The sequence below is a fragment of the Brugia malayi genome (assembly GCF_000002995.4).
Source record: "Brugia malayi strain FR3 genome assembly, contig: Bm_v4_Chr2_contig_001, whole genome shotgun sequence".
NCBI classification, from domain to species: domain Eukaryota; kingdom Metazoa; phylum Nematoda; class Chromadorea; order Rhabditida; family Onchocercidae; genus Brugia; species Brugia malayi.
The window spans coordinates 8,527,357-8,551,535 of NW_025062476.1; the positions used below are offsets into that span (position 1 = coordinate 8,527,357).

Sequence of the window (24,179 nt, forward strand, 5' to 3'; positions counted from 1 at the left end):
AAAGCAATTGTTGCTACTCTGCCGATGCATCCACACCTTTTTTCTCGAAATTGATCGCCGACATCATTGCCATCGCTCCTATCGGTTTTTTTGTTGAACCCGGTTTTTTGTATCTCACGGGACCATACGGGTATAGTTGGTAGTGTTGGTGAAGGTAGTTTTTATGTTGGTGGTGACGGTGCCTGTTGGCAAATGTCCTCTCTCGTTTCTTCCATCCTTTTCAATGGTATTATTACTTGGTGTAAGGCAGTACCAACCAAACCAACATAAAAAAAGTCACCCTGGTTTCAGTATTGGTCGTTTTGTTGTAGCAGTGGAAGGTAGATGAAGAAGGGAAAGAATAGAAACGATGGATTCACGGTGCTTATCTTTACTCACTCTCGTCTTCTATTCATATCATATCTTTTCTTTCCTAACTTTATTATTACTATAATCATCACTACTTATACTAGTGCTACCATTAGAGTGGAATGAATATCAGAAAATTAGATGACATTTTATAATGATGAGAAAAACAATTTTTTCCTTTTCTATTTCAAGAATAGCGAAGAAGCTGTTGTTGATACTATCAGGAAGGGAAGCTTTATGTTCAGTCAAGAAATTTATTTTATGTTTTTCATTTAATCTCATTTATGTAACCACAGAATCAACAAGAGTTTAATGATAACTTTATGTTTCCTTTGTTTATTTTTGGATAAGCAAACAAGAAATAAAGGAAACTGTTATCTTGTGATGATTAGGGAAAATCAATTAACTTTGGCACTGGGAAATTAGTATGGGAAGACTCTAATTCACAGAACCTGATTTTTCTACATTTTCAAAATAATTGTGAGGGAAATTGATTATACACATAAGGCATAGTAGAATAGTAATGGAGAGAAATTTCGTCTGTAGAAGTTGATATTCATCTGATCTTTCAATAAGTATTGAAGGGTCAGTAATCAACCACTGTTGTTTTTCGTCGTTGATACTGATAACAGTTTCATCCTATCATATGAATGGATAAAGAAATAGAGATGAAATCGAATGGCGCTTCACACAACATGTTATTTTCAAAATGCATTGGCGTGAATATTCAAATATGAGCCTAGTGGCAGCCTACGATGTTAAATGATGAGATGGGACGTGTAGAGGACATCTGCTGAAACAGTTACCAAAACAACCCTTATTTAAAGGTTGATCAGGAATTTTATCACTTTCCTAGTTTTATCACTTTTCATTAAGAATACCCGGAAATACCAAGGCAGATCATAATTAGAATTAAGTAATTTTAATATGATAAGGATATCCGGAAATATCAAATCAGATGGTGATTGGAATAAGTAATTTTAATGTTTAGCGTAAAATTAGATGTACCACCACGTGGTCTAACGTCCTTTCTAACTTGTAGCTCATTCAGTTATTATCTTAAAAATATGATTAAATTCAGATTTCAGAATTGCCAGAGATGCACGATGCACAGTGCAACATGTTTTATCCAGGTTATTACTAGACAGTCAACCATGAATATGTAATAGCAAGGTAGCATCAAAGCAAAGTCATTTGCTAGCTGATGATAACCAGGTTACATAATATGTCTCAGTCAACAGTTACTGAAGGTACAGTAACGACGGAGATTTTCAGAAGTGATTTTAGCTATTTTAGGGAAGTGGAAGAACGCGTGTCTTATGAATTGCTTCGAAATAACTGGTTTTTGTTGCTCAAAGAACATTACTCATGGAAATTGTTGGGGAATGAAAGATTGAAGAGGGCAGAGCAGAAAGAGAAAATTCTTAACTGGAAGGTTGTAAATATGATCCCTCATAAAGAAAGGGAAAGAGAGAAAAAAAAGAGAAAGAAGGAGAGCTTGTACCATAGTACCATAATACTTTGCTTACGGAAAATGACAATTGAAGGTGTTTTCGACTCTTTTTTTTTGAAAGTTCTTGAAAATCAGATCTGTCAGTATTCAACATTCCAAATTACTTTCCTCGATCTTATTCTATGGTTTCTTGCTATTTAGCGGAAAGATGCATAATATTTTTTGAATGTTTATCACAGAAATGGGACAACTAGATAAGGGAAGGCGTTATTTTGTGATAGCAGCATAAAATGATTTCATTAAGTAATTATGTTAAACAAATCAACGTTGTCTTCCACTAAACGACAAAAATAGAAGTTAGAAATTATTGGATTTGCATTTGGAAAAGGAATCGATAAAGACAATTATACTGGTTTTTCGTTTCCAGAAAATTTAACACTTTCAGCCGCCCTATTGTAGCATGGACAGTATATATCGTCATCCTCAATTTAAATGTTTTAAGATTGGTCGAGTTTATTGCAAAAGTTTCTAATGGATATGTATTCGATGTGATGATATGAACTGTACTTTTGTTGAATATAACAAAAAAGAGAATAGCATTTGTAATTTGAAAAACCGAAAAATGTTGCATAAGAGATTCCCAAATAATTTTTGAAAAAATAGATAGGAAAAGGTGTTTTGCTCAGATGTAGGTCCAAAATTTTCTATGTCTTTCTTGAATAGAAAAAAGCTTTCATTTGTAGTAAATTTATTATCATATATATCTTAGAGTGATTTATTTGTTTAACGAATGCATCTTCAATAAGACATCATTTGACCAAGTTTTTCATTTTTTTTTTCTTTTGCACCTCATTATGAATGCAAATTCAGGAACAAACTTTTTCTAATACTCAGAAAACCCGCATTATGTGATGTCAAATATTTTATTCAACGATTATCGTTCACTATTGGAAAATGTCTTTCATTGGTATCGGATCATAATTTAAATATTGCCTGTATATTCATAGGGAAGCACTGTAAGTAAGATATTAATTACGCTGTTAATTTTTAGAAGATTAAAAAAATTTGTATCAGCGTTAGTCAGCACTTATTTGAAATGGAATTAGTTCCCAGTAGAAGACAAATTTTAATTTTTAATACCATTAACGATTTTAGTTGTCGCTTATCAGTAGAGTTATTATTTTTATTTGGGAAATATTATTTTGCATCCAATGAAATAATTTTGCCTTCTTTAAAGATTTCTTTCTTCCCTCAGTTGTCACCAGTAAATTCGTTTTTTATTGCCATTTTGAAGTATGTGCTTCGATGCACCCATCTACAGTGCTTAAACATAGACGAGAAAGAACTGGATGATATGGTGGTGATCTATTCGGTGACTATTTAATGCTTTTTTCAATTCTAATTTTTTTTCTTTTTTCATTTCAAGTGCTAATTGTGAGATGATACTTTGTTCTTCGTTTTCTTTCTTAATTCCTTTCAGCAAAATTTTTCCACTTAAATTAAAAAATCGCTTCTTTTTAAGGTTACAATGTTTCATTCAGTGACAGGTGTTATCTTACTCAGTGAATTATTTTAATAAGCTTCATTATTCATAAAGAATCTTCATCCATTACTGTTTTAATGACTTTCACAGATTGCAGCCCTCGAAATTCAAAAAAAAAAGGGAAAAAAGGAAAGAAATAAGATTTTTGCTAATGAAAGATTATTTGTCAGTAGACACACAAAACGCTCTGCAAGCAAGCGGACGTTCTTCCTGCCATAAGATCATAAAAAGAGCCAATTTGTCCGGAGGCACAATTGGGATGTTCTCGATAGTACTTTCGACTCTTCGCCATAGAATTTCTTATGCTAGAATTAATCCAAGGAAGAACAATAAAAAGAAAATAAAAAACTCTTAACTCTCCCTATCAGTTTCTCTGCTGCCTTTTGTTCGAAATATCGGAGTGGTGAAGACCACCCAATGTGTTATTTCAAACTGATGGCAAAGATACTCTCCAGTTTTTTGTAGCATCAATGAGTCATACAACTTAATGATTTTTTCAGTTGCTACCATTCTCAAAAAGGTAAATTACAAAAGAGTGATTAGAAGCAACACGTTGTTTTCTTTTTCTCCAAAACTTTTTATTTTTGTTTTTGTAAATAATCGTTCTATGCTTGAAGAATATTTCTACATGTCTGTAATAAAGTTCGGAGAAATTATGCATCTCATTTCTTTCTTTTTTGCAGGTTTTTATGTAACCAAATCAACCCCGGACGCTATCAGATAGTGTTCTCGGGGCGTAGACCAGCAACAGGTACAAAAGTAAAAGATTCGTCCGTTGTAATCGGTCTCTATTCCAAATATAATTTATATAGCATCGAATGCATTATTTGTGTGCAAAGCACCGGAGCAACTATTATCAGGGTCAATCCAACACCAGAGCTGATCTCGTAACTTATTACTATTGTCACGATTCATTGCTGTTCTTTATCACTGTAAAAACAATTACAGCAGTTCGAGCTTTTTTCTTGGCTATAGTAGTCACTAGGCTACACTTGGCCAGTATCGATTTTATTGCAATAATTAAGTGGAACTAAAGCTAATCCATCTGTCTGCACTATAAAACAGGTTCCCATCATTATGCACTTGCATTTTCTGCTCCAGTAAAATTCCTTTTTTCTGAATTGTTTTGCTCTATATTTGACTGAACAACCTTTCAATTCATCCATTAGAAACTGTGTTTTTCTTGGAAAAACAAGTTGGAAGACCTGGATCTGGCGACGAAGACCCAGGGTGAACTTCCGCAACCAGACGACAAAATTTCTGAGCTACCAAGCACACCAAGCCCGTCTTCATCGATCATCGCGCCACCACGGCAACAGCCAAGGTTATCTGCTGATTTCTTTATAACATACTAATCAAGGAGAATTTACTAATGAATAACCGTATGTGATTGTGTGTGTGTATGTGTGCATATGTATTTGTGTATTTCTAGTATCCCCTCATTATCATTCACCTTGGAGGTATAGTTGTATTGAACTTTTAAATCTGTTTTAGAGTCAGGATTTTCAAAATGCTATAGGAACTGAGCAATCCTTTTTAAAATTATCGGATTTTTGTCTGTACCTTGGACATAAGGGGTAATGAATTTTTTGTAAAAGGATGAAAATCAATGAAAAAAATTGGCAAATGCAACACAAAACATTAAATTCTGATCAAAGAGATCAAGTATTTCTTGTACACTATCTTTCGCTCCCGTATTTCACTTTTTTTAATATTAAGTTTCAGGTCAGGTAGCAGACAACCAACAACTTTTTCGGAATGGCAACTACTTGCTGTACTTCATCGGGCCAATTTATTGCAGTATTACGACGAATTTATTGCTCAAGGTTGAAGGATTTATATATTTCTTACCAAATTTTTTTATGTTCATATTTTTCTGCGTTTCCGATTGTTACTAATGTTCGAATTCTGTCTGCTTCTTCTGTCTTATTTCCGTTCTTGACAAGTCGAAAATATAACGGCTGACTACTTCATTTTTTATTGTTTGCATTTTGGGCAAGTGATACAACATCAAGCAATTTCGAACTGATAAATATACCTGTTCGCAGTTCCATTACCGGTATTTCGCTAGAAAAATGTTATTGCTTTAATCCATACATCAACAGAACATCGATTTTAGCGGTTTTAAACCATTTTTATTGAAGTTTAATATATTTTAAGTTGTGTTAGGTCATTTTCTTATATTTTTTTAATCATTCTCTATCAAATAAAATTAAATGTGATCTTTTCATATAATATCCCTTCCCTTCTTTCTTCCTTCGAAACAGTTAACTTAATGAGTTAGTGATAATGTGATGAGTTGATTCATGGCTGTGTGAAATTATGCATCAGTAATCTAATTCATATAACCTGATGGTTATATGAATTAGATTTCTCTGAAAAAACATAATGTAGCATAAATTTTTCAAACTTTCAACAGATATAAGCCACTGCTAGTGGATCCATGTATTTTTCGCTTTAATTAATATGAGTTATGTACACTTAGTTTTTAAGTTATTTTCGACACACTTAGTTGAAGACTGTAAAATGTTAAAATATATGACTGGAATACTTTTCATTTACGGAAACCCGGAGTTACCTCCATTTATGAGTATTGTTGTTATTCTGCAATAGTGTTACATATTGTAAATTGAAAGAAAATATGATAAGAAATATGGAAAATTAATTCCGAAATCTTCGCAACTTCTCTAAATTCCTACACTTTGAGATAAACTTGTCATATCTGCTGTTCGCTATATGAAATATTTTGAAATCTTTAGAAGCTAGTTTCTGGCTACATTATAAGAAACAAAGCTGATTTTTAATTGTGTTAGGAAATATTTTCCATTTTTCAAAATTTGCAATTAGATTTTCATATTTATATTACGTGCGTCTTTGTCGCTGATTTCTTGACGAACAGAGAAGATTTAATGCCGTCTTTAACTTACTTCATTTTACCATCACACGGTAATAGATTTTCAGTTTTTAGGTGGAGATGACATCAATCAATTTATGACATGCGACGAACATGAATTCCTAGAAATAATGTCAGTAGTTGGAATGGCCTCAAAACCGCTTCATGTCCGAAGATTTCAACGAACACTCACTGTTAGTAATTTCTACAATAATTATTTTGAGTGCAATTTCACTCATATTTTTCTTTGCAATGATTCAGCACATTTTTATAACTATTTCCCACTACTTAAACTAAATTTTAATTGAAAATTTTGTTGCTGTTGAAGATACAAGATTACTTAAGTCCAAATTTGAAAATATGCAAGTGTTTAAAAATGTATGTACACCTATGTGTAGTGAATTTGTGGAATATTATAATCGAATGTAAGTTTGAGATTAATTTGAGGAATTCAGTAAAGATCCGGATGCATTCAGTCTGGTTGCTATACAGCAGATCGGTTTACCACCTGCTGCTGCAAGCTATGGATACATCCCACCAACATCATCAGCTACACCAGCTACTGCACTGCAATTCCTCTTGTCATCACAAAATCTAGCTGCTGCAAGTTTGGCTGTTGCTGCTGGTTTGCCATGCACTAGTCCGTCTATTAGTGTAATTTTTCAATTTTTTTTTTAGAAAATTATCGAAAATTTTGATTGTTAAACAAGCCTAAGCACATAGTATTGTGATATTATACTTTTTTTTTTTTTTTTAAATTTTAAATTATGGAAAAACAAGGCAGGTTACATTTCTCCTCTCTTTTATTCATTTGGCTAATCAATTTTTAGAATTTTTTCTAGAATGATCAAAACTCGCCGCGATCGCTGCTACAGCCACTAGTATCAGGTCGGTTGAGGCTTATTCAGATAATTTCCTATAACTTTATAATTACTACGATTAGCTTGCAGTAGTTCAAAAGTGTTTCAAACTTTTTACTGATCCCAATTGCTTATGACTTGATTTAATCAAAAAGCAACTGATGCTAACGGGAGAACACAAGTTTCGAGTGCAGTTTTTGAAATAAATTATCATAATAATGATCCTGATAGTTTCCGAAATTAATTTAAATTCTTGTCCAACTCGTTTTATTGTAGCATAATTTAATGACCTCCTCTTTAAATTAAAGTGATTAGGATTTCTGTGAGAGATTAATCAAAAGTCAATTATAGCATCGGAATCGCTGCATGAATTATTCAATGCTGCAACGGTGGCAGCGGTAGCCGGAGTAGGTACGTCGGGAACAACATCTACCACAGCAACTATTAGTGCTACGGCAAATGTAATGGCCGGTGATTTCCTGACGAGTTTAGTGGCTGGTATACCGCAATCCAGCAGCGGTGCTGCATCCAATTCCATGCATGGATTGGAGTCAGTAACATCATCCAAGATGACGTCCTTATGTACAGAAAGTACATCCGCAACATCCGGCTTACTTCAACTTTCTGTTGGTTCTCCGACAAGCAGTAACGAAGCAAATTGCGATTTCGATCAGCTAGGAGTAGGTGAGTAAAGATAATTGTCATCTTTCTTGGTTTGAGGTAGGCACTAATTGAAAGTTACAAGTAGAGGATGATAAAAATTGTCTCCTTCTTCTCTTCTGCCGTCTATGGATATGTCAAAATATATCGAAATTGGTTGTAAAGGATTTATTATAATATTTCTGAAGGGACAAATACGACATCCGAAACACCAGTATTGACGGAGGCTCAAATTGGAAGACTTGCTCAGTGTTCCCATCGTCTTATCGAACAAATGCCGCAGCTAGAACCCAAATTGATACAGAATAAAAAGAAAATCAGTCGGTAAGAAGTTACTTAACTTGCCAGTATTTCTTTAGAATGTATCAATTTGGGTTTTTCCTTTAAATTTACTGGACTTAAATTCAATTGAATTAGGAGAAAATATACTGAATGTTAGTATTAACCATAGTGCGGTAAGTGATATTGGTCCTTATTTACTGAAGTTGGTCATGCTAAACTGCCTAGAATTTGCAATTTCTGTTGTTTTGTAACAGTAGTTGTAGACTATTTTGAAAGTAATTGTGTGGTAAATATTGATGGAAAAAATGTTGTGGGAATAAACTTGGATGATTCAAATCAATTTATTTAAGATTTTTTTCTTAAGGGAACTACTCGATGTGATGCAGTTACCGTTCGGTTCACCCCAACGTCTACAAGAATATCGGAGATATTCAGCAATTTATGGGCGTTTCGATGCGAAACGTAAACCGGATAAGCCGTTAACTTTGCATGAAGTTTCAGTAAATGAAGCAGCAGCACAGTTATGCCTTCGACAACCTGCGCTTTTGACCAGGCGTGACGAATTGTTTCCACTTGCTCGACAGGTTCGAGAATTTTGAAGTGAAAATCTTGCAGATTTTCGAAATTTTTGTTTATTCCCATCATCTGATCGTTTTTTATAGTTGTCTTATCCTCTTGCAGGTAGTAAAGGATGCGGGTTATAACTATGTTAAAGGAATGAAGAAAGGTGATGCGGATACAAAAAGGCAACGTTCGCTAGTTGTAATGGATTTATTTTACCCTAGTGAACCGTCTCAATCTCCACAGAGCTCTGCTTCAGCTGGGTAAATTTATTTATTATTGGTTTGAGAAGTGTTTTAGGATTTACGACAATGTCTACTTCATCTACTATAGTTGTTTAAATGCAGCTATAGAAGTTTAATCAATTTGATCAACGACTGAATTACTCAATTATACAATGGCTATAAATAAGGTTTTGGTAAGGTTAATTAATGTTTATTTTAAACTCAAATATTTGTTACTGATTAAGAGTGATTTCACAAAAATGAATAGATCATTTCAGTTAATACTGAAAATTGCAGAAGCCCAGGGCTAGACGAAAGTATTGTTGATTCCGGAAACGAATTAACTGCCGCATCATCGTCATCTTCACTGATAGCAATGATTGGTAATCGTGATGACACTGGACCGATCATTACGTCCAATAGGAAAAAACGTCGTCGAGAATCATCACAAGAACAGGAACAACTAGAATTATCGTCAACTGTGGTACCTCTTATAACATCCGAAAAACAGCAAAGATTAGTCGTTAAACGACATGCTGCTATTGAGAAACAACAATGCAGTACAACCAATAATGCTACTAATGATGACACATAATTCTCTGATAATCTTTAAAAAGGTATCATTTAATGATTAAATGCAATATCGATCAATCATCAGTCGATAATTGATGCCTTTCAGTGCTATGTAAGACAGGCATTCTAAAAGTCTAAATTTTACAAATGAGAGATATTTTATATAATATTGATCTCATTAGTTGTCTAAGGAAGAGGGAATAGTACTTTTGCTTTATCGCTGTAAGGAATGCTGTTAATTGCTTTCATGCTTTCGGATTCATTCCTATATAGTTTTACACAACTATTACTTTGCTTTATTCATCCCTCAGTCGTGGTAATTGGTTCATAACTTCTAGGAACTTCTGCCATTAATATTCCTAGGGACAGCTTCCAGCCAATTTCGGGTCATTTGTGTCTCTTTGAGACGTCATTTTCGGGTAGATTTGATAAGCAATCTGATTCATGACATTTTCGGTTGAGAATTTTAACTTTCTTTTACGCGTTTTGATCAGACTTCTTTTAGTTCTTTCACGTTCGCTTCAGATGTGTCAGGTTTTCTGTTCCTTTCAAGTTTTGTAAATCAACTACTGATGTTTCAATAAAATGAACTGAGGAGATTACTACCAAAATTTTAGTAGATGTTGGTCGGTAGAAAACGCAAACATCAGCATTTATTTTTGAGCATTACTGAGACATTGCCAAGCAAAAATGTATTGTGATTTTCTCTTCAAAAGAATTTTTCGATTGTTTACAAAACAATCATTTGATTTGATCGCAAACTATTCATATAAAATTGTGATATTTCTCATTTTTCTGCATATAAAACATCGTGCAGCAGTGGAAATAAAGAACAAAATCGTCTTCACCAAAAGGAACAAAATTTGTTATATAATAAAAACAGGAATTGTTTAATAACATCTGGAGGGAATGATACATTTTATAATCCAAAGTTTATAATCTTTCTTCTAAAAACATTAAAGGCTATCAGTGTTAACAGTTCGCCACTAAAACACGAGTTTTCATCAGTGACATTTGGGATTTACATTTTCACGTGAATTAGTTGACTTTTGAACTTAGTATGGGACGGGCTGTTAATGTGTTCAGAATGATTTTTTGCTACGTATTAAACTGAAAGTAACAAGCAGAGTTTCATTGCTGTATCGTTTTGTTTAGGCGGAGAAGATTCATTTTAATAACAGTCAACACTTAAGCCAGTATATATTTAACCATTTCGCTTGATTAGCATTTGTTTTTGAAAGTTCTTTTCAAGAAATATTTGGTTCATGCAGAAGCTATATTTTCGGGAAAGTGAATCCCAAATCATTACACAACTAGGCTTGCAAGACTTACATTAGTCAAAAGAGAACTATGGTAATTTTGTCAGAAGTTAATTCATATGTTCCTACGATATAGAATTCTTCTTTCATAAGCCGATACATTCTTTGAACTCATTTCCGTTGGTCAAAGGCAAGTTAAGTATTGTCGGTAAGGTAAAGTTTGATTAACTTTTGAAACTGTGGTTGTCCAATATATTCTCGGGTTTTGTCACGAACTGAGCTGTTTGGTGAAGCTGCAGAGTTTGCTGAGTGCATTTGTATCTAATGATTCCATCAAATTCAGAAAGCTGTAATGAATCAGATTGAAGGTAACGATAATGTCTATAATATTTTTTAGTGCAAATTAATTTTCCATGAAAACGGTTGTGGTATGCAATTTACTTTCCATAAGAAGTCACACGTCACTATCCGATCGAGAAGTGATCCGTTGTTGTTGTTGTTTGATCATCGGAGAAACAAAAAAACCAAACTAATTTACTTTAAATATCAAATTCAATCATTATGCATTTTATCTTCAAGGTACTTATCTCTATCACAAAACTTGAGTGGAATTCCATTAAATCTTGTGAGCAGTTTCTGAGCCAATTGTGCTGTTGATAGCAAAAGTTTTTTCTGCTTCTTAAATTCATGTAAATAAACGTTCGAGTCTACAGTTTGTCTATCATTTCTTTAATCTAAAATAGATTGAATAAATAGGAAGAGAGGAATATAAGATATGAGTATTGAAATCATATATAATATTGCAACAGTCCTTTGAAAACACAGTACAAAATTATATAATTACTTCTTCATTAACTAATATTGATGAAAAATATTCTCTAAGAAATGAGGACGAAATGAACTTGCAAAACATTTATGTACGGCCTGTGGTAAGCTGAGTTCAACCTATAGTATGTACTAATCGGTAAAAAATTATCGATTGTCGCCTATGCATTTTCAAAGCTTTAATAAGTCTCAACTTACCATATTCCATCAACATATTATGAACATAATTAGAGGTAGGAGTCCTGGAGATAACATGTCGTTTTACGACTACTGAAATTTTCCATCTTGAACAAGAAATAACAGACTTTTGAAATTTTGTTTGGATTGGAATTACAAGTAATGGATTTTCTGAATGCTTTACATTTGAGAAACTTTCTAAAGTTGCATTTGGAAGATCTATAATTTTTTTTATCTATTAGAAAAATACGATTTAACGACAACTCGTTATTTATGTGGAATGGATTTTTCCTTTTCGTTCTTTTTCTAGGAAATGAAAAAATAAATTAATCTTGCTTTAACCATTAAACAATGCATTTCCTTGTACCTTCAAATCAATTAAGATTTGCGATCTCATTCATTATCTCCCCGTGATTAATAAGCAAAATTATGCATATCTAAATTATTATTTTCAAACAAATATCATTCTCAGTTCTTTCACTTTGATAATTTTCCTACGACATATATCCCTCCCAGATTTTTTCGTAAGTTTTCAGCATAACTAAATGTATCAAAACCATTATCAATCTTCGTATTAAAAAAAATAATAACAATAAAATGCAGATGATTTTTACGCTTCCTTTTTCTCATTTTTGGATTTCAAAGTTATTTTATAAGTTATCAATCATTTTTTCCAAGCTATTACGATATCTCTTCGCATTATTAATAGCCAAATTAGCTAAATACCTGCTATGTGAATGTGAAAATTTGAAGGAACGATTGAAGGAAATAAAACTTCCAAATTGAATCAGAGCGCAACGTGTAATATCGCTTGAAGCAATGTTTATTTTTCATATAACTTGAGGGATTACAAAGATTTTTACTAACATCAAAAGTACATGCATGTTCTATCCTATTGAATTTGCAAAAGAGTCGGGAATTGAACTTACAACCTATGTGCGATAAATGAATGTATAAGAATAATTTTGAATTTCAAATGAATGACATGTTATATGATTTCATGGTACTTTCCTTCAAGTGAGTAGAGCCACTAATTTCTAGCTTGTATTTAATCTGAAATCTAGAACAATTACACTTTTTTGGATTTGATATAAATAAAAAAGAATTATTCTGCAACATTGGAACTTCTGCGACATTCTGACACCACAGTGTGCAAGTAGATTTACCTCTAAAATTTGCACTTCTTTGCCCTTAAAACTTTTGCCTCACTCAAACTGTAATTCTAAAAAGTGAGATAGAGGTTCTATAGTGCTGACATGTTGTTTCGATGGTAAATATCATTCATCTTATATGTCATGTGTTAAACAATAAGGTATTGTGTTTTTAACTGATTAGACTTATGAGCTGTATGAGCGAGTGATTACTGGGAGTTAGTTATCTTGGCAGGTACTCGGTTCTCTTTGACAATTTGTATTCTCAAGCAATAACAATCGCTTCAATTTCAATGTCATTACTGGAGAATACCTATTCCCAAGCGAACCATTAATCAGAAGAAAGGATAGCTTTGGCATTTGATAGAATAAATTGACTCGTGGGATTGAAGTAGTCACTATTTACCCCATTGATAAAAGAATTATTAATTAAATTAAAATCTGATTAAATAAGTAAATTTTTAGAAACACCAAAAAAAAGATAATAAAGCAATTTTACAATGAAACAACTTCAAAAGCTAACGTACGTATATAAAAGCTAATGTATTTACAATAAATTAATTTTGTTGAATGCGGTTGGATCGAAATGCAGTATATTTATTAATAATAGTTACGATTTCTTCTACGTCTCCACACGCCTAAATATTTGTAACTTATTTTACTACAATAAATTAATGTATTGTGTGAAGATTAGAAAAATTTTTTACCATAGCTGTAGGAAATTTGAACAGATTTAAATTTGATGACTAAAAACTAAGGAATAAATCGAGAAAGGAAATTGAAAAATTAAATAATAATCTCAATGAAGTGCAACGCATAATAAGGTATGGGTACATTTCTAAATGATTATGATTCTAATAATTCTAAATGACGGTAGATATATGATTAAGCCATTAATAAAATACTGAAAAATTAAAGAAGGAAATTTGAAAGGGTATAATTTAAGTAGTAAAATATTACTTAACATATCAATCAGTTTGCTTTTTTGCTTTTGCCATGATAGAAGTGAAGAAAAAAGCGATTTGTTGGGAGCACTAATATTTTGGCTAGATAGTTCACATTACATTTGTGTTCAATTGGCTAATTTCATCAGAAGGATATTATGTTATATTTCGATAGATACTTATTTTACTCACATATACTTGCCATTGAATTCTCTGAGAGAAGTATATCGGCTAAATAATTGCAGTTTAACCATGTTTTATGAAAGTTGCAGTGCTACGAAATCTAATGAAAGAGAAGAGGGCAAATTCATCAGATCTGCATCTCGAAACTGTCGTGATGCACAGTGCCTCCAAGATAATAAATAGAAAGTAAGAGATTTGCAAACTAGAAACAAATATGATTATATTTTTTTTCAAAGTTCACAAAGTTTTTTCAAAATTAATTTTTGAAAGAGCTTTTAATTACATTGAAATGAGAAAAGAAAAATTTCTGATCTATCATGCGATATCATACAGAAGGAATCCAAATGACTGCAAATAGTTTTAGTCACGACAGGAAACAAATTTGGAGAGCAATGAAAGTGTCAGTCTTTCAAATGATCTATGAAGGTTGCCGCTTGGCATTACTTTTAGCAGTCGAAAGAGCAAAAGGAATGAGCAAAAGAGAACTACAAATTTTCGTCATCCTTTAATGAAGTATGCTTGAAGGCGCAAAAATGAAGTCGCCAGCGGAAGATATGTTTTTGTAAGTGGATGAACATAAATAACAATTTTTTTTTCTGATAATCACTAGTAATTGTTTTTCTTTTCGATGACTGCAAAAATCATTGTAATTTAAGGGAATGGGCTGTTAATGGTAAAAGTAATCATTCAATAATAGAACACTGTGATAAATTAAAACCAAATAACTTCCCAACAAAGACAAAAAATGAAGAAAATTGAAATTTTAACATTTAAATTAGATGACTGTTGTACAGATATGCTAGTGTTTGTCAGACGAGATATGGTAAACAAAGAAAGAAATAAATAAAAATCAGTCAAGAAATGGGAAAAAGAATTTTGGAATTTCAGTGCTAAGTTCGATTTTATTTTGTGAATTTTCCAGGAATTTCAATTAAAAAAAAATGTCGGAAGAGCATCAGCAATAGCTTGGTTCAGGAAGAGAAAATGGGAAAAACTGAAAATAAATTGGGTTGGCTGATTGATTACTCTTCAGGATGTTGTCTGTTACGTGTGTGTCGAGTGGCTTTGTTGGTACAATTACAAAATGATACGTCTAATGATTATTGCCCTTGTCAATGTCCATCTCTCCTCCTCTTTCAAATTCACGTCCATTTGTGTGGTATCTACCGTACGCTGCACTTCATCCTATCAAATTATTCACCTTCAATGAGAAATGTACAAAGAGGAATTTAAGTTTTATTACATAGATCAACTTGATTGAAATGTGTTGACAGATATGACAGATTTTTCCATGCGAAGAAATAAAAATTGACAAAAAAAGATGAGAAAAATGCTAGTGTTACTCAAAAAGTGAAGATTAGTTTTTAAATAGAGTCATTTTTAAGTCGTTAATTGTTAAACAACAGATTTGTATTTATTACAACTGCAAAATGTAATAAGTAAGAATTCTTTAATTCATAGTAATCACCTCTAGTAATTACGTAGATTGCATCACGTACATCTCGTGCTACAGTATTTCCGATAATAGCACCCTGTATAATGAAAATAACAATTGGTATATTATAATGTATAAAAATATGTTCCTTGAAGTTTTCTGTATTATGGCTTTCATTGGTATATAATTAATCAAATGCAATGTAATCAAAAGCGATGTTATACCTTATGTATGGCATATTTATTTGTTAGGAATTAATTGAAATCGAAGCCAGGTAGGAGAGAAGAGACGAGACAAATGGAGGGGTGCTGGGCAACCGACCGCTACCATTAATTATCTGAAGAGGAAAAAGCTCTAAGAGGCTATTATAAATAGCTGTTGGCTGCATAACAGGAACATATGAGTCCACATTTTTGCTTGTCCTGCTGACATTCTCCAAATATTAGTTATATTGCGCAACAATATGTCGCAGAGATTAATTCGTAATTGGTTCATTTTCAGTTACAATAGGAATTGTTAAATAAAGAAATAGAAATAGTAGAATTTCAATTTAATGAAGCGTTAACACTGAGCACTAAATGAAAAGATGATTGAAAATCTACCGAGCAATCAAAAAAATACGAATAAGTAATCATAAAAACTCATCCTGCAGAAAAAATAAATGATGCAGAATGAGTTAATATAAAATGAAACAGCTAAATGAGTAAAAATTGGGTAACAAGATATTTTACAATTATTTTGGATCCGAATTTCTATATCCTTTGGTTTAGGATTAATTCTTGACAGTTACATTGTCGTAAGTAGTTCTCGCTGAAGAAACGTAATTCGATTGATTCTAGATATTTCTTGCCAACAGGAAAACATTAAAATGGAACAATCTAAGAACTATGTTCTTCCAATAAGAATGACAGTGTCATCAAATGTTTTCTGCAATTAATAGGCCTGAGCAAGAGGAAGAACTTAAATCACATTTCCTATTATCCTCAGAGAATTCATTTGTCATTCCCTTCTTATATGATGAAGAACTGTAAGAAAAGGATGGGAAAAATGGAACGCGTAAAGGCACTAACTGAGGCCTTTAATAAATAGATAACTTTGCAGGATGACATAACCTTCTTCCGTTCAGGATGATGAATAAGAAACTTGGAGACAAGACTGATGGAGGAAGATTTAAAGTTAGATAGACGAAACAGTTCAAACTATACAACTGGAACTGTCTTGAAAAAGATTGCAAACTAATAGTGACATACTATGTCACATTTAAGAGAAACTAAAGAAAGTGGGCACTGATTCATAACCTTCCGTAAAGTCGTGGTGCCAGCCAATGATCAAATGACCATATTGCCAAACTGTCTCCGGTTGTTGAATCCGACTGACATTTCATGAAACTTTCCATTCTCCTGTCTATTCATCTGCTTTAAAAGCTATTTCCAATAGCATTGGCGGCAATAGGAGTGATGGCAAAGGCAATGGCAGTAGCAGCAGCGCAATAATGACACTATCAATAGCTAGCAGCAGACCTATGCTCTCAGCAGTCCAATCGGTCTTTCCTCACCCCAAATGAGACATTTTGGCCTGATCATTTTTTCAATCTATTACTTAAACAAAGACAGACAGAGCCTTTTCTTTTGTTTCTACATCTCTTTCTCTTATTTTTTCTATAGCTGCATCAAAATTCGCAACCTCTCTTCCCGGACCAATTTCAATTCATGATTGGTATTCTCGAATTCTCGAAATTTTTCTTTTGAGAAACTAGTAGTAAATTTTGGGAATGAAAATTTTGTAATAGAAACATCTCAAATTCCCCCATCATCTTTTTTAGTAGATCTTGGAAAAGTTTGATAGAATTTGCCCAAATTTTAAAACACTAGATCTTATTTCCTAACTTTTTATTTTTGACCCATTTTAATAAAATGTTAAAGCCTAATTTTAATACAGTATTAAATGCAGACTAGTGACTGCTTTTATTCGTAATAAAATTTCAATTTAGGAGGAAATATTTACAAAGAAGAAGGAATCTAATAATCAAGCAATACCAGTGCACTACGACATGTATTCCAAGAAGTTTCGGGTAAATCGGTTTTAATTAATTTGAGAAAGCAATCTGGATAATCAAAGATATAAAGAATAGAATACATATATATATAATTGTAATCGATGTTTGCTTGCAGCTACAGCAATAAACTTTTGCAAATCATGCTGTCTTAATGATTTTAATGCTTTGGGAGGAACACTTTTCAGCCTTAAGCTACCTGAACCCTCTAGTAATTTGAAATATTTCGTATTGCCTGTTCCATTCCTGGAAACTCCAGAGGCCATTCCGATTTAGCTTACTTTGATGCCACAGAAAACGGAAATTGAAAAATGAGAAGTGCGAAGATAAAATGGCCTTTGTTAATTTCCTGAACAACTGAAACAATAATGGGATAGAAATAGATCTACAAAAAATGATGGCGAGTGGTAACTTTGGTATGCCGAAATATAGAGTAGTGAACAGGGGTGTTGATGCTACTAGCTGACAGGCCTGATTTAACTTGGCTTATCCTGGCCAAGCGGCATTGTGCAATGAATGGAAGACACAGAAAAAGATGGGTGAAGTGTCTCGGGCACATAGGACCTTCATGATTATTGCTTATTTAATTAAATGAAACGGATGTTACTGCTGTGGCTATTGCTTTTGCTATCCTCCACAGTTGCTTCGATGGTGAATTGCATTGTATATTAGCATCGCGACATATGTCAACGTATGTTAACTTCCTGTACAGACAAATGATGCATTTGTGCTTACGCTGTATTTTCAAACTTAAATATAACAAAAATAGTGCATCTCTGTTCCTTATGAAAACTTGGATGTGACATTTGAGCAGTGACATTTGCTGCAATAAACTTAATTGATCGTTCCCAGATATATTATTATATACACGATTTTTTAACGAACACTGTGACAAAAATTGATAAAAAGGATCTTCTAGATGACAATTATCTTCATTACCTCGTCTTTCTGTTTCAAAATCACAATAATGGTTTTAATAATTTGGAACCATTTTTCAAATCTCGGCAAACAGTGTGTATCTCATTATCTTATATATCTGTTGTAAGTAGTGGACGAACAGTGCTTAAACGCTCTATTATGTTTTAAGTGATATCCAAAGGCTGTTTTACTCTCTCTATGAACTTACTGGGATTTCGATCTTGAATTTCCATTTGTTTGGATTTTCTAAACTTTTTTCGTCTCTGTTTGCGCAAATTAACTTTTCATTTAAGTATTTTTTAATTTTGTACAATATTTAGAAATAGTACAATTAGGATAATAGTTATTGCAACTCAGAACCTTCAAAGGCAATTAGCAAAGCATTTTCTTCTATTTATCAACAATTGTAATAGTTTCTTTAGCTTCCTCGTCCTTCATAAATTTTGGTGATTCTTTGTTTTCATTTAAACGGCATTCTTGCTGACAATCTCCTTTCTTCTCATAGCTATCGAGCTTGTTCACGTTTTTGCGCTCTTTAATTATTAATAAATTATTATCCTAAAAAAATAAGTGCATTTTATGTAAATTTTTATTTTGTCGGACGGTAAAAAACATGCTCCTTTGTTCAAAAAGCGGAATTGACAGGAAATATATGATAGCAGATGGATGGACTCATTTTCCTCTTTGCCTACGTTGTTGCAATAAAAGAGGTTGTTAGCTACATATATAGCAACTCAGTTAATTACTACCCATCGGTTATGTTACTTACTGATTTCATATCTTTCGTATAACGATTAAACTCATTTTTTTAACTGCCATCGTTCTTGTTCTCTGGAATTCTCCTTCATAAACAAACAAAATGTCTAAGTAATAGATAAATAAGTATTAAAAAACTGTTTGCTTCATTTCAAGATCATCATGCTGCTAAACTTTACAGTCGTGCTGTTTTCCCCCTTCTTATTAAGAATTTGACTTACTGTAATTTATCTACAGGTTTCTATCGAGAGATATTGGCTGCTATTTATCGACTTCATTTATTTTGCTTGTGGTTCTCTATCTCGTTACAAATCTTTCAAGTAAGTTTTTTAAGTAAGTTTTACTCAACTTTCACAATGGATTATAATTTCTAATTATTACTCTAATTTCCTGATTGATCCATCAAATATATGTTTTGTATCAAACAAACCCGAAATAAGGTATTATGGAATAAAATGTTCGACGGTAACGACTGCATGTGCAGAAATATACGGTAAAACCAACGTAGCAGTTGATAAGTGATAATACGTCAAGTATATCGGCGATCGTTAAATAAACATAGAAATGAAACTGAGCTGTGTAAATAGCTGGAAATGAAAATTCCTTTTACCCATTAAAAATTTATTTATTCCATAAATTATCCAATTTTGGCACAAAATATTCATATTTTTTTCATTTTTTTCATAACAATAATGAATGAATGAACGTCAAAAGACTTAAGATGATTTAAGTATTTTGAAAGGAAAATAGCATAATTATAATATGTGTAACAAGTTCCATGTCTACAATAATCTGCTGAAATTTGAATCTACAGATGATTGGAATGTGCTTGCTGTGCTTTTTATATTTGCTTAATTTCTTTCAATTCCGAGAATCTCATACCATTTTTCCTTCCTACTTCATTAAAAATTCGTTAAACTTTAACCCAGTTGATTATTTACCTACTCTCCCATTTATGCAGTACTTTTTATTTTGTACTTTGCTTATTCACAAAGTAATGCTTTTAATTTGACAATTCTTTTCAAATGTAACAAACCATTAAAAATAGCTATAATTCCCTGCGGTAATTCAGTACACAAAAAGCTAGAAACCATCAGAAGTAGCATGCAAGTTGTGTGATCCTTGTAAACTCTGTCCTTAGCTCTTTCTCGCAGCAGTGCTACTCGTTTCTTCTTATTCTTGGCTAATTTTACCAATAGACAATACGTTAAAAACAGCAGTAATATGCACGGTATCACCTGAAAGACAAGAATAATTTTACAGAAGGGAATGTGGTGGGTTGCAGTCATCATTGAGGAAAAAAAAAAACTTTAATAAACCTCACTTTCATCATAATTCCAGTAAGCCATAAATTCAGCTTCAACAGGAAACAATCGTTGTTGACAAACATTTTGGAGAGACCGATACTGTATTTGTTAGAAATAGAACTTGAATCTGATTCTGAGAGATCTGTGGGATGGATTTCTTTCAGTCCTATGAAATGAGGACTGTTCTCTTGGAGAACAATATCGTGCGCCAACAATGTAGGAATGCACAAAGCGAATATTGCAAAAGATATTAACAGTGATATAAGCCTAAAAAGTAAAAAGTCTCATAAATCGTAATAAATGATTTGATACAAAGTCTAATAACATGTCAGTGGTTATGAATTTATTAGAAAGATTTTTCAATAAATTGAAGTGTCCGACCAGATAACTTACCCAGCAACTCTGGTTTCAAGGAGCTGACTGCGTTGGGTTTGCACTGAACAGATTCGAATATAAGTGATGAAAACAAGAAGATATAGTGATATACTATGTAATGCAGTACTCAATACTACATGTAGTTTGAGCAGCAGTACCCAACCGTATGAGTATCCCCCAGTACTGCTTGCGCAGAATTCATATCGCAAAAGATAAATCTTAATTAGCTCAATTGAGAATGTAGATATGAAAAGTATACTATTATGTAGAATTTGCTGATAGTACTGCATTGTCAACTCTTCATTGTTGAATATTGCATATGTGAGGTCTGTCAATAGAAATTAAAGTTCGATTAATCATTAAGTAATAAAATTATAATCATAATTATCAAAAATTATCTCATTTTCTATAAAAATAAAAACCGTGAACACTTTTTTCTAGACAGTACTGCATGTTGCATCGAGATTTTCCTCTAAAATATTTTAAGAATTAGCATTAAGTGCTCAGTCAATTTAAAAGGTAAAATGTTAAGTGTTTTAAAAATCGAAAAAATGTGATGTTATCATCAGTTAAAAATATTATACTCACAGCATATGAACTCATAGTACCGCTATCAGCCAGTGCTATGCAAATGAGAACAGTATGAACAGAAGATCGTAACATTGACGGCCTTTTAAGGATCCAGATGTGTGTGCAGTTTGCGAGTAACCCAAACACACACAGTATCATACTAACATATTTATGAAGTTTACGATAAGACCTGGAAAGTGATTTTGTCGAAATATCGAGAGAATATTTTTGCTGAATTATAATTCAATTCGTATGAATGAAGCTTCTGATTACGTTCATCTCTCATCCGCAATATAACTAAATTCATTGGCTGTTGCTGGGCTTTGATTACTCTAATATATATCGTAAGATAAAAATAAATGAAAAAAGCAAACACATTTTATGTTTTTTTTCTTATTCAGAATTTCAATTAAATACTCAATTCACTTTTTAAAAAAAAAAAAAAAAATCAATCAACTTAAAGTTTTTTAAAAAAAAAACTTTTTTTAAAAAACTTTAAGTTTTTTTTAAAAAAAAAAACTTTTTTTTAAAAAAAACTTTAAGTTGATTGATTTTTTGAGAACGTCAAATGTAATTCTATTAGCAACAGCGACACATTTATAGTTTAATAACAAACTTACAGACAAAATTCGTTTACAATACTGAGAATGGATAATGCAATAGCATCCTTTTCATCGAAAAGTTGTGGACTGTTTGGACATTCCATTTATTTTTCTCTGAAATAAATTTGGACATTTTTTATTATTGTTGAACTTCAAATAAATTTTAAATTATTTTGAGTTTTTTTAGAGGAAAATTGGAAAAAAGCTAACTTAATAATATATGATGAATATTGGCATTGAATACTTGATTTTTTCCAAGCAGTTAAAAAAGATTAAAAGAAGAAAGCATTTATGTGATTGCTGCAATGATTTTTAGATAGTTATTTGTTACTATAATATCATTATTAAAGCTAAGCATACGAAATGTCCAGAACAGCTATTATCATTAAAATGAAAAAAAGAAAAAATGATTTTAAAAAGCATTTATTTCTATTATTAAGTTTCCAATGACTTCTGAAAAGGAAACATTTCTCATAATTGCTGTTATTGTAAGCTTCATTAGCAGTCATTCGACATCTGCACCACCTTATATAAGATTCAGATAATAATTGCAAATATATTATAAATTAAGGATTTATTATACATTAAACGATTTACTATAAAATATCTATTATTAAAATGAAACAACCCAATCTAAGTGGAACAGAAATATTTTATTTATAAATCAGCCGTAGTTCCACTGCAATGCAGCAGAAAAAATATTTATAATTCATTAGCAGTCATGCGATATCAGTTTTGCTTTGTATAAGATATAAATAACAATTAAGGATATATTATAAATTAAGCATTTATTTTAATTCTGTGTATTGTGATATCTGTTCTCGACTCAACGACTGCTGGAAATCTCCACAAAAGGATCACTCACATTGGTTGTTATCCTTTTCAGAGGATGGTCAAAGAAGTTGTCATTGCTTGCTTTACACTAGTTTTTTTTTTGATTGCTAACACTGAAAACTTCAAAAAATAGCTACAATAAAAAGCTAAAACGGAAGTTGCTTGAATTTTATTCTCTGTTCAGTATGTGGAACTAATCAATATGATTTAGTAAGAAAATTTGATCAATACGATCTGGTAAGAAAATTCATAAGATGAATATTTAAACTTGTCCAATCGTAGAAAATTCCATAGAAAAATGAAATCTTGGATATTCTTTTAGGCCTCATAGTCTTATTTTCCATGAAAACCAGTCCAAAAAAATACTTTGTCTAATATATTTTGATTTAAAACGTGAAATGTTCATATTTCCAAAAATGTCCCATGGGAAGAAACTCACTTTTGGCATTTCTTTCAAAATATGAATAGTATTACAAACATGTGAATTTAAAATTCATACAGCGGTGCTGAACAGATTATGTAATTTACTGCTAATTAATATTGATTATTTCAGTTGATAAGTAAACAGCATCAGAACTTTAAGTATTTTTCACATTAAAGAGATAAGCACGAAAGAATAAGAGTGTAAAAATCGCTAAAGCACTGTTGAAAGTTTTATGATTGGCAATAATTTTTTTCCTAAGCTTATGAAAATCACACTGGTTCAGATTTAAATAGCTTAATTTTAGGATGATCAAAGTAGATGAAATATCGGAACATAATGTAACGGAAGATAAAGAAGTAAACGGGACGAATGAAATTTAATTTTATAAAATGAAAAACCTCACTGACTTGTTTAGAATTGTCTTTCCTTTTATGAAAAGCATTAAAAATATTAAAATTGATAGTCTAACCAAGTAGTTATCAGTAATTTTCACATAATTCTATATTGCTTTTAATTTTCTTGATGGGTTCCAATCCTTTGAATGTAATAGATTTCCCACCATAAGAACAATTTAACATAAAACAATTATGCAAGCAACACAACCGTATTTGCAATTTTATCAACCTGAAAAATGACTAAAAGTCCTTACCTGCACTTTCTGTCCTATAGATTCTCAAAAATTGCAATATACAATTGATAAAAACGAATTTATTTCCATGAAAAATAAAAAACAGTTATTAGAAATAACGGAAAAAAGAGTGGATTATAACAGGTACGTCTACAAATGAATTATTATGGACTGTAACTGGAAATTAAAGAAGGGTAGACGGAATTAACTAATAAGATATTATCTAGAAAGAGTAAATTGAATGAATGGTAAAAGAAGTAAAGGAATTAATGTCACCATACCGCTTGATGTCATTTACGATTGAATCGCGAATAAAAATAAACTATAAGATTTTGAGAGAA

At 31.9% G+C, this 24,179-nt stretch overlaps 5 protein-coding genes and 1 non-coding gene across 7 annotated transcripts; 4 read left to right on the forward strand and 2 right to left on the reverse strand.

The window, feature by feature from the left end:
- Window positions 1-6,335: 6,335 nt before the first annotated feature.
- On the forward strand, window positions 6,336-9,419 carry Bma-mab-10 (NGFI-A binding protein, putative; the record flags this gene model as incomplete). The annotated part of the gene is made up of 8 exons (XM_043078929.1): window positions 6,336-6,431; window positions 6,685-6,891; window positions 7,080-7,125; window positions 7,449-7,781; window positions 7,946-8,081; window positions 8,404-8,623; window positions 8,721-8,863; window positions 9,122-9,419. 8 exons carry the CDS (start codon window positions 6,336-6,338, stop codon window positions 9,417-9,419), a joined length of 1,479 nt encoding a protein of 492 aa, XP_042934863.1.
- A 3,619-nt stretch (window positions 9,420-13,038) lies between these two features.
- Window positions 13,039-13,139, reverse strand: Bma-mir-234. The gene has a single exon (XR_006227908.1). It is a non-coding gene; the product is annotated as a pre-microRNA Bma-mir-234 (primary transcript).
- Window positions 13,140-13,657: 518 nt separating this feature from the next.
- On the forward strand, window positions 13,658-14,445 carry Bm13479 (Uncharacterized protein; the record flags this gene model as incomplete). Its single annotated transcript, XM_043078930.1, has 3 exons — window positions 13,658-13,682; window positions 14,026-14,122; window positions 14,301-14,445. The coding sequence occupies 3 exons, from the start codon at window positions 13,658-13,660 to the stop codon at window positions 14,443-14,445; spliced, it is 267 nt and encodes an 88-aa protein (XP_042934864.1).
- Window positions 14,446-14,451: 6 nt separating this feature from the next.
- Window positions 14,452-15,024, forward strand: Bm17521 (Uncharacterized protein; the record flags this gene model as incomplete). Its single annotated transcript, XM_043078931.1, has 2 exons — window positions 14,452-14,498; window positions 14,970-15,024. The coding sequence occupies 2 exons, from the start codon at window positions 14,452-14,454 to the stop codon at window positions 15,022-15,024; spliced, it is 102 nt and encodes a 33-aa protein (XP_042934865.1).
- A 3,823-nt stretch (window positions 15,025-18,847) lies between these two features.
- On the reverse strand, window positions 18,848-22,056 carry Bma-dmsr-6 (Uncharacterized protein; the record flags this gene model as incomplete). Of its 2 annotated transcripts, none has more annotated exons than XM_001900181.2 (7): window positions 18,848-18,875; window positions 19,529-19,685; window positions 20,135-20,336; window positions 20,423-20,672; window positions 20,799-20,998; window positions 21,369-21,540; window positions 21,971-22,056. In XM_001900181.2, 7 exons carry the CDS (start codon window positions 22,054-22,056, stop codon window positions 18,848-18,850), a joined length of 1,095 nt encoding a protein of 364 aa, XP_001900216.2. The 2 variants fall into 2 exon arrangements, with proteins under 2 accessions (XP_001900216.2, XP_042934866.1); XM_043078932.1 differs by having other exon boundaries at window positions 18,861-18,875; window positions 19,603-19,685.
- Bm1359 (Uncharacterized protein) lies at window positions 19,005-19,620 on the forward strand (the record flags this gene model as incomplete). Its single annotated transcript, XM_043078933.1, has 3 exons — window positions 19,005-19,052; window positions 19,336-19,418; window positions 19,539-19,620. 3 exons carry the CDS (start codon window positions 19,005-19,007, stop codon window positions 19,618-19,620), a joined length of 213 nt encoding a protein of 70 aa, XP_042934867.1.
- Window positions 22,057-24,179: the final 2,123 nt, after the last annotated feature.